The following is a 9,222-nucleotide window of genomic DNA, read 5'->3' on the forward strand; positions in this document are numbered from 1 at the left end:
CATACAGCCTTATTACAATGAAATACAATGTCTAAAAATTGTTCTTATTTTGGGCTTACAAGCACACAGTAAGAGCCAAGGTTATAAGCTCTACTAAATACAAAACAAAGAAACAGACTTTAAGTATATAGATCTTAATTTAAAAAAAATACTAGTAGTGATGTATTATTTTAAAATATACAATTAATATGTTTGGGGTTATTTAAAATGTATATTGAGAAAAACTTATGTATTTTCAGTATTGCTGTAGACAAGCATTTACATAAGACTGTTAGATTGTTGCATTATATCAAACAACTTTTATAATACTCATTTTTATTGTTATAATATTTTTATAAATTTTAAAGAATATGACAAAAAATGTATTGTAGGCATTGAAGGGGGTCTCTGGGAGGGCTACAAAAGGGAATCAAGAATGTGACTTAATTTTATTTACTCAAAATATGTTTTTAAATGTTAACAAATTCAGATAAACTGAAATCATGTATCTTTTCTCATCATAATGCAATAAAACTTAAATCAATTGAAAAAAAAGAACATTATGCTAAACCAGGCACTGTAGGACAATTATTGCCTAGTCTTTTTTTTTTTGATTTCAGAATTTTATTTAAAAAAGATTTCAGAATGTATGAAAAAGGAACATCATCAAGAATATGGATTGCAGACATTGGCCAACCAAGAGGGTAACCAGAGAAGTATGCCTTGGGCCCATGAGAGCCTTATATCACTCTCATATATTACTTTAAGCTATGGCTAGCACAGCTGTAATCCATTGACCTAGCTTCTGCACCTATAGACCACGGCACAGGTAGCTTAGTCTTGCAAGGCATCAGTTGAAGGAGCAAATGTACACAGAGGTCATTCTTTAAAGTAGTGCTCTTGACCAACAAGCATCTGCATAGTGATCTCAATTCAAGGTCCATGACAGACTACTTCCACTGCATGTGAAATGGTGGGCTTCCCACCTTGAAATCACAGCCATTTTAGCACAAACCAAATTTACCTTAATGATTGGCACACAGTCCCATCCCATCCCTTTACATGCAGCTGAGAATAAAACACTAGTGACAGAACAGTATGAATCTGCTATTGCTGACTTTATTACCCATTAAATGAGCTAGCAATTGTCACTAAATTTATATATTAAGGAAATTATATATAGAATACTGCAAAAATATAATAAAAAGAGAGACGTCTGCCCCTTTCCTGCTTGGAAAGTCTCTTTACTCCCAAGCTTCATAGTATGTCGTCCTTCTGGCTCTACAGCGCACTGCCACTATTACTCTTTCTCCCCACAATGCACTGCCACTATTAGTTTCTCTTCCTTCTGATCTTCGTTCTGTTCCACAGTGCCAGAACTTCCAGAACCTTCCTGTTCAGATGCCATCTTTTTATATGCCATTTCGAAGAGTTTCAATGATGCCTGCAGACAGGAAGATGCTGCCTGCCTAATGCTTTCTCCTTTTTCACTGTCCTTTCGAACAAGGAGTTCTCTCATTTTGGAAATCTCTTCCTTTAGCTTGTTGCACTCATCAGCAGGCAACTGGTCCTTGAATTCTTCCATCTTGGTTTCTGTGTCGTGAATAATTCCTTCAGCCATATTAACTGCTTCAACACGTTCCTTCTTTCTCCAGTCTTCCTCAGCATACTTCTCTGCATTTTAAACCATATTTTCAATATGCCTAGTCTTAACCTGTGGGTAAGATCTAAAATGGTGGAAACTCACAGAAATAGGTCACAGAATGGTAAGTACCAATGACTCGGGTAGGGAGACTGTGATGAAGAGGTGCCAATCAGAGGGGACAAAGGTCAACATGAGAAGGGTAATTTCTTGAGGTCTGTGGCACAACATGATGATTATAGTAAACAACCCTGGGAAGGTCTATGTTTAAGTGTAGAGAAGACATGTCCTATCAGTGCTCTGCCCTGAAAGCTACCCTGCTTCACACACATGGAATCAGTGAGGTGTCGGCAGCCATTATGGGAGCCCTTTCTCAAACAGATAATCAGGCAGTTAGGAGCAAGATGTTGCTGTTCCCTGTCATCTGAGGAAGAAAGCAAACCGCTGTCAACACCTGGGAGTGAGTGATTCTGACACAAAAGCACAGGTGTTGTCATGAGTTGCCCTTGTCTGTCCAGGCTGAAAAGAAACAAACTTCTAAAACCATCCACTCTAGCTGGATGACATTCAAAGTCATGCTTCTCTCTTCTTTTTCTGATCACTACATTTTTCAAAATCTCGACCTTGTCTTTGCCCTGCCTAGCCTGACCTCCATAGATATATGACTTATAGAAATACTCATTCATAGAATTGGCTCTAATCACTAATAATATTCAACCTACTCCAACAATAGGCTTCCTTAGCTCCTCCTCAAATCAAGCAAGCAAAGCCCGAATCCCACACAAGATTCTTTATAGCATCTTCTTATTCCAAAACTCCTTACAGATCTAAGTACTCTCACTGAAGTAGTAATAAATTCAGCTTGTCTAACTCCAGAGGTTTCCTGATGGCCTTTGGCTGCAGGGTAGTTCTCACTAAGTGCTGACTATATTCTGGAAGTTCATTGATTTTCTGTTTTGCTGACTGCCTGCCAGCTTTTGCCTACCACCCAAGTTGCCATCTTTGTCAGGAAACCTGACAAATGTCCATATGTATAATCCATGTTGCCGAAAAGACTATATTCTTTGCACATCCAATTTATGCTATGCCCTGTCATTCATACACAGGAAAAGCAGTGTTGTATAACATTGGTTAGAAATCCCAAATCCTAAATATGCTGAGCATTCACATGGAATGCACTGAGCTAACGCTCATAAGGAAATACTGTTCTGTATGTGTATATCGAACAACCTGTGAGTATTTTTTTGTGGTGTGGATACAGATTGCTCTTGTGGCCTCTGAAATTTCTCATCTGTAAAGGAATAGGAAACAAGTACTTTCCAAAAAGCCTAAAGCTACAAACCAGCCCAGCCGTCTATCAATTCATTCTTATCTGGTCATCGGCAAGAGGTGTTAACCAAATGTAATTATTTTTTATTAATAGTTATTTAAAACCTGAGGCTTCTCCTCCTGATATTAAAATATGCAGGACCATTTATCTCAAGTGATTTCCAGACTTTGATAGATTGATTATTCATTCATGCTAGCAAAGACGTAAATGCATGGATGCTAGCTGGAATAACTATAGAAGCTACCCCATCCTACTATCCAACCCTGGAACCTCCTTCAAACATCTCAGAATAATCAACCGCCAAGGGAAGAACCAAAGGGCTAGAAAACCATCTGGATTGTATGGCTGGAACACTTAAACAGCTTGTTAAGGGGTAAAGCCAAACCTCTCAGCAAAACTTGGGAGGTGATAAACACAAGATTTATAAATCATATCAACCAATTGTTGTAGAGCAACAAGATCAAGATCAAGTCACGGGAAGACACTGTTGGAACCCAGGGCCCCAGACTAGAACAAAAAGACAAGAAGAGAATTAAAAACCCTGCAAAGTAAGACTACAGCTATACTAACATAAATGCTACTCACAAGAAAGCTATTTATTCTCATTACAAAGAATCCAAATATAATAAATTTACAGAGAATATTGTCCACATAAAGCATTTGTTAGATATTCCAACTCAGCTGTGTGCAGATTGGAAGGCAAGCCCCGTGAGAAAGGTCTGTTCTATAATTATCTAAGCCAGTCGTTTCTGCAGATTGGTGCCATCCAATCCAAAGATGACTTCAACCTAAGCCCTGTGGGGCAGTGAGCAACGTTTCCAAATGACCCCAGCTCTTTCAGCATAGTGAGATTTTCTGAAATATTTCTGCCTGCTCTGCCTCTTTCTCTCTTCTTTGGTAGCCTCAGGCAGTTATTAGCTCATGGATTCATTCAACAAACACAACTTTCTGAGCCAAATGAGGCTTGTCTCCTTTGTGTGTGACTCACTCCACCCTTGGCCTCCCAGGCCACTAGAAACCTCTGAGAACTGAGCTCGAGTCTTCAATAAGGACTTACCCGCTATGATGTAAAAGACCTGCTGCATGTTATCCTCTGTCTCTCTAGAGTGACCACCAGGAGAGTAGGGAACCATCAAACTAAGAACTTTCAATTGTAGGAGGGCAGTTCCCATCAAACCTCCTAAAGTCTGTTCATTTGTATGTAGATTGTCAAACCTCCTAAAGTCTGTTCATTTGTATGTAGATTGAGGTGTGGCTTCCTCTCCAGAATGCCATTGTTTCTAAAATGGCAAAAGGAGAATGGTTCCCTCCACTTGCCTTCTAATCCCAGCATGCAACACTGCTTGCCTTCCAATCCCAGCATGCAACACTGCTTGTCTTCTAATCCCAGCATGCAACAGTGACTATTTCTATCATTTGTATGAACCTTCCTGTGCTCAACAGACATAAAATAATTTTGAAACAAAACTGTACCCTATCATACATCATTTTCTGAAACTTGCAGTTTTCCTTGAGAGTTAGTATTAACATCTTTGCCTCTCAGTTTTGCAGGCATATGTTCTTCTTATTGCACATCTCCTAGAATTCTCCTGCAGGAAGGTGTTCTTCTGTATTATATTTATCTACCATGCCCTTCCCATTGACAATCACAATAAATGTCTCTAAGTGTCAGAAAACAAAGTACAATGGCATAGCACACTTGTGACTGTCATTATCCACAAGACACTGAGAAGGACATAGATGGTTTCCTGTATAAAGGCCTTCTGGCTTCTTCTAAATGTGACCTCCTGAGGACTCTTCAGTTAACAGACAGACCTTAACCTGCAGAATACCACTGTGATCCTCTAGGTGCAATGAGAACCTGACTGACATCTAAAGATCCCTTTCTAAACGTACCTTCCACCATCAGTACCACTTCCTATCATTTCTTGCTGTGCTACTTACCATGCTTGCTGCTGCTGAAGAACAACTTAGGGGATGAGGGCTTTGTTTTAGTTCACAGTTCAGAGGAATTCAAAGAACCATGAAGGAAACTGTAGAATGGGAGGGCACTAGCCAGGGAGGAATGGGAGGTAAATGCTGGTGATCTTTCTCCTTTTCTCCCTTTTATCTTTTTTTTTTAATTTTATTTAATCATTTTTTACCCTCCAGATTTTAACCTCTTCCTAGTCCACCCTCTGAATGTTCCCCATCCCATACCTCCTCCCCATCCCCCTGTCCCGACCAGTCCTCTAAACTCCCTGGGACCTCCAGTCTCTTGAGGATTAGGTGCATCTTCTCTGACTGAACCCAGACCAGGCAGTCTTCTGCTGTATGTGTGTTGGGAGCCTTATATCAGCTGGTGTATGCTACCTGGTTGGTGGCCCAGTAACTGAGAGATCTTGGGGATCCAGGTCAATTGAGACTGCTGGTATTCCTTCAGGGTCACCTATCTCCTCAGCTTCTTCCAGCTTTTCCCTAATTAAACCACAGGGGTCAGCAGCTTCTGTCCATTGGTTGTCTCCCTCTTATCTAATTTGAGGACCTGGCCTATGAGATGGCACCACTAAAGTTCAAAGCAGGTCTTTTCACAGTTAATCTTCTCTAAGAAAGCTCTCACACATGTACCCAAGGGTAGTTCTCATTAATGCACTAAGTGATTTCTTAGTCCAATCATGTTGACAATCAAGATTTACCATCAGATTTGGTCCTGTGCACGTGTGCACGTGTTCATATGCTCATACGTGTGTGTGTGTGTGTGTGTGTGTATGTGTGTGTGTGTGTTATTTGTGTGCAGCTATACTTACTTGAGTAGGCATATGTAGAAGTCCAGTTTGGGCACTGGGTGTATTCTTTGCTTCTCTTCCTTGCTCCTTGAGACAGGATCTCTCACTGACCTTGCTATTTCAGCAAGATTTGACAGGCAGAAAACCCCTGGTATCCCCTTTTCCCCTAGAGCTCCTATTACAGATGTTTCCGCTGTTTGACTTCTATATATGGAGGTTGGGAATCAAAACTCAAGGTCTCAAGCTCATAAAGCAAATGCCTTACCCAATTCTTTACTGAGCAATCTTTCTAGGCTGGTATTTATTTCTTAACACCCTCTCATCCCAAACCACTGCAATTTCCTATTTATATTATTGTAACATAATTAATTTATATTTGTATTTATATTTGTAACATTGCAAATTGGTTGTCTACTCCTCTTATCTACCTTTAATCCAATAGCATGATAATATTCATAATAGGTAATACTCACAATGCCCCCTTGACACACTATTGTTTCTCTGCTAAGACCCTTGCTTATGGCCCCATGGATCTCAGGATAAAATAAACACTTCTCAACTCAACACTGAATTTCTTCTCAACCTTGAAGCCTCTCAGGGTCCCCTGCTTTTCCTCCCATCCTCCTCATCTTCCATTTCCCACCTCACGCCCCATACTCCAGGTAGGCATGGCAATAATATTCAGTATTACTTTCCTTCTTGTCTTTGGGCCTCTATATCTGCCATGCCCTGAACATGGGTCAATTGTTGATATCTTTATACTCTCCACAAAGTCCCCTGAGACTCCAGCTTTATGTGGAGTCTATTCTAATATTCTATTCTCTGGGAAGTCTTTCCTTAACTCCTCTTGCCTGTCCAGTCCAGATTAGGCCCCTCCCCTACTTTCCTGGGGCTTTATAAGCCCCTTATCATTTATCACCTCTTTCTTTAAATAATTGTCTGTTGTGCCTCATGCACTTATGCTGACCCAGTCCACACTTAGAAAACACTTTCCATATGAGATTTAGGTACCAAAGACTCACATTTCTACATGGTTTTCCTTCTGGAGGGAATAGCAGACAGTACGATTCTTACTTTAGGCCCTAACATATGTGTACCTCCTCACAGAAATAAACCAACACCTGTCTCCTGAAAGCACACAAAGAAACATATTGCCTAGGAAACATCTCCAATTATATGAGTAGCATGTTTCTTTCTTCTTGGTGTAGTTTTCTGTGATGCTGCTACTCAAGGAATGTGGAGAAGTCAGAACTGAATGAGTACCACAGTTATAAATTCTTCTCTAACTAATAACAATATGGAACAGAGAGTCACCCAAGTGCTCCTACTGAAATGACACCACCATCAAGAAATCCAAACTAGTTCCCAAGACTAGCTGAACCAAAAGTAACAGTACAATACACAGAACATACTATAAGACTGCATATGGATTGGTTAAGATGGTCAGCAAAAAACTTTGACATGATTAACAGATTGGTGAGTGTTCAGGCTGAACTCTGAATCTCAGTGACCTCAGCTAAGAATATATGGCAGTGATGGTCTCAACACAAACAAAAATCTATCTGTAATCAAGGATCTGTTTGCTTTGTATATCATAAGTCTCCACTGTCTTGTATCATGTACCAAGTTTTCTGATGAGATGGAGAAAAATCTAAATGAGAATGAGGGACCATGGAAAAGGTGTAGAGAAGAGTTGTCCCTCTGACCTTTGCTCACAAATGACAGAATACAAGTTCATGATGAGGAAGTTCTTTCAATCCTGTCTAAGGTGCCAGAAAGCAAGAAAAATAAGAACGGGCCAGAAAAGAAAGCAACAGAGCAGAGAGCCGCAGCACTGGCAATGAGGTTCCCACCCACCCCCACACCCCCACCCCCACCCCGCCCCCGAGGCTTTGCAGGTTGTATCTCACCCTGTATCAATGAAAGAGTGATGGGGACGGATATCTCTAAGCTTGATGGTGAGAAAAGCAAACAAGGAAAAGCACTAGCATGCTGAGTGTTATCCAGATGCAAAGACACTGTTTGGACGGCTGGTTAAGATGGGAGAGCTATGCTGTTAGCCAGATGCTCTCCTACTTGGTTCAGACCTGTATTGGCATTTGCAACCCAAGGCACTAATGCAGCACACTGTAGGAGACACAGCCACAACTATGTGCTCAGCCTCGGGTTTGGGAGACCTCCAGAGCCAAGTTGCTGTCAAGTGTCCTTTCTCACACTTTCTGGGGAAGCTGGAAAAAGCCAACTAAAGAAAGAGTTGGATCAGTGTTTCCTCTATTATGTTTCACAGATCATCAGTGCCTTGAGGTACTAAAAGAAAACAATGCTCCCCTGATCAGATGACTAAAGAAATGCTGAGCATCCTGCTTCTCTCTTTGGAAAGAAATCGTGTGAATTAAAAACTCATTAACCCCTTTACAAGGAAGGACGATGTTCTGACACACAGCATCACATGAGTGAACTCGGAGAATGGCATGCTTAGTGAACTAAGGCAAAGAAAGACAAATACAGTGTGATCTCACTTGCATGAGGTCCCTACCATAGCCAAAATCATAGAGACGAAAAATAAAACAGTGATTGTCAGGGGCTGGTAGGGAGGTGTTGAAACTTACTCTCTAATAGGAATAGAGTGTCAATTTGGAACAATGCCAATGTTCGTAGACAGGTGGTGGTGGTGGTTGTGCAACCATGCAACTCTCCTTCATGCTACTGAGCTGTACAATTGAAAAAACTCTAGGATGGTAAAACTTATGCTATGCCTTTCTACCGCAACTGAAAGATGTTTTAACTCCCTATTAAGATCTGTTCTAATAGGAGGGGCTATCAGAAGACTTTTGCCATTTGGCCTATAGCTCAGAAATGGAATTCTGAGCTTATTGTCTGAGAATCAGAAGAATAAGCATAGTTAATGACAATGACCACAGTTAGCCACCTTCAGGCTCTTTGGAACTGAGGTACGACTAAGCATATGTTAGAGTACCTGTCTACATCCCACATAGTATATCTTGGATGGTCTGTCTAAGACATGTGGTAGAATTTATCTCACATTTTGAGGAATTGGGAGGTGGGAGCTTTGAAACATGATTATGTTAGAGAGAGCCATGTATGGTTCCTCTTGAGAATGAGTCTTTTATAAAACTACCAACTGCAATTCTTTTTCTTGCACATACTCCTCCGACATGCAATACTCTGAACCTTCTTAGAGCTTGTTTTACTACTTTTTCCTCTTCCTCTTCTTCTTCCTCTTCCTCTTCTTCTTCCTCTTCCTTTTCTTCTTCCTTCTCCTCCTCCTCCTCCTCCTCCTCCTCCTCCTCCTCCTCCTCCTTCTTCTTCTTCTTCTTCTTCTCCTTCCTCTTCTTCTTTGACAAAACACTTGTTGATAAAAGTAACTTGAAAAACTGAACGGGTTATTTTGGTTCACAGTTTGAAAGTACAGTCCAGCACAGTAGGAAAGGTTCATGGTGCCATGAACATGAGGCAACTTGTCACAGTTGGTTCACTGTCAGCAA

At 40.7% G+C, this 9,222-nt stretch overlaps 1 protein-coding gene across 1 annotated transcript; it reads right to left on the bottom strand.

Annotated features, from left to right (window-relative positions):
* Window positions 1-1,078: 1,078 nt before the first annotated feature.
* On the bottom strand, window positions 1,079-4,263 carry LOC116081985 (stress-70 protein, mitochondrial-like). Its single transcript, XM_031358788.1, has 2 exons — window positions 4,009-4,263; window positions 1,079-1,653 (listed from the first exon to the last, which is right to left on the bottom strand). Exons 1-2 carry the CDS (start codon window positions 4,121-4,123, stop codon window positions 1,280-1,282), a joined length of 489 nt encoding a protein of 162 aa, XP_031214648.1. The 5' UTR covers window positions 4,124-4,263; the 3' UTR covers window positions 1,079-1,279.
* Window positions 4,264-9,222: the final 4,959 nt, after the last annotated feature.

This window comes from Mastomys coucha, unplaced genomic scaffold, assembly GCF_008632895.1.
Source record: "Mastomys coucha isolate ucsf_1 unplaced genomic scaffold, UCSF_Mcou_1 pScaffold7, whole genome shotgun sequence".
Lineage (NCBI taxonomy): Eukaryota > Metazoa > Chordata > Mammalia > Rodentia > Muridae > Mastomys > Mastomys coucha.

Coding starts and splice junctions, on each gene's coding strand:
- LOC116081985 (XM_031358788.1), bottom strand. CDS start 4,123: ATGGGAACTGCCCTCCTACAATTGAAAGTTCTTAGTTTGATGGTTCCC. Junction 1,654..4,008: donor GGTCTTTTACATCATAGCGG/GTAAGTCCTTAT, acceptor TTTAAAATGCAG/AGAAGTATGCTGAGGAAGAC.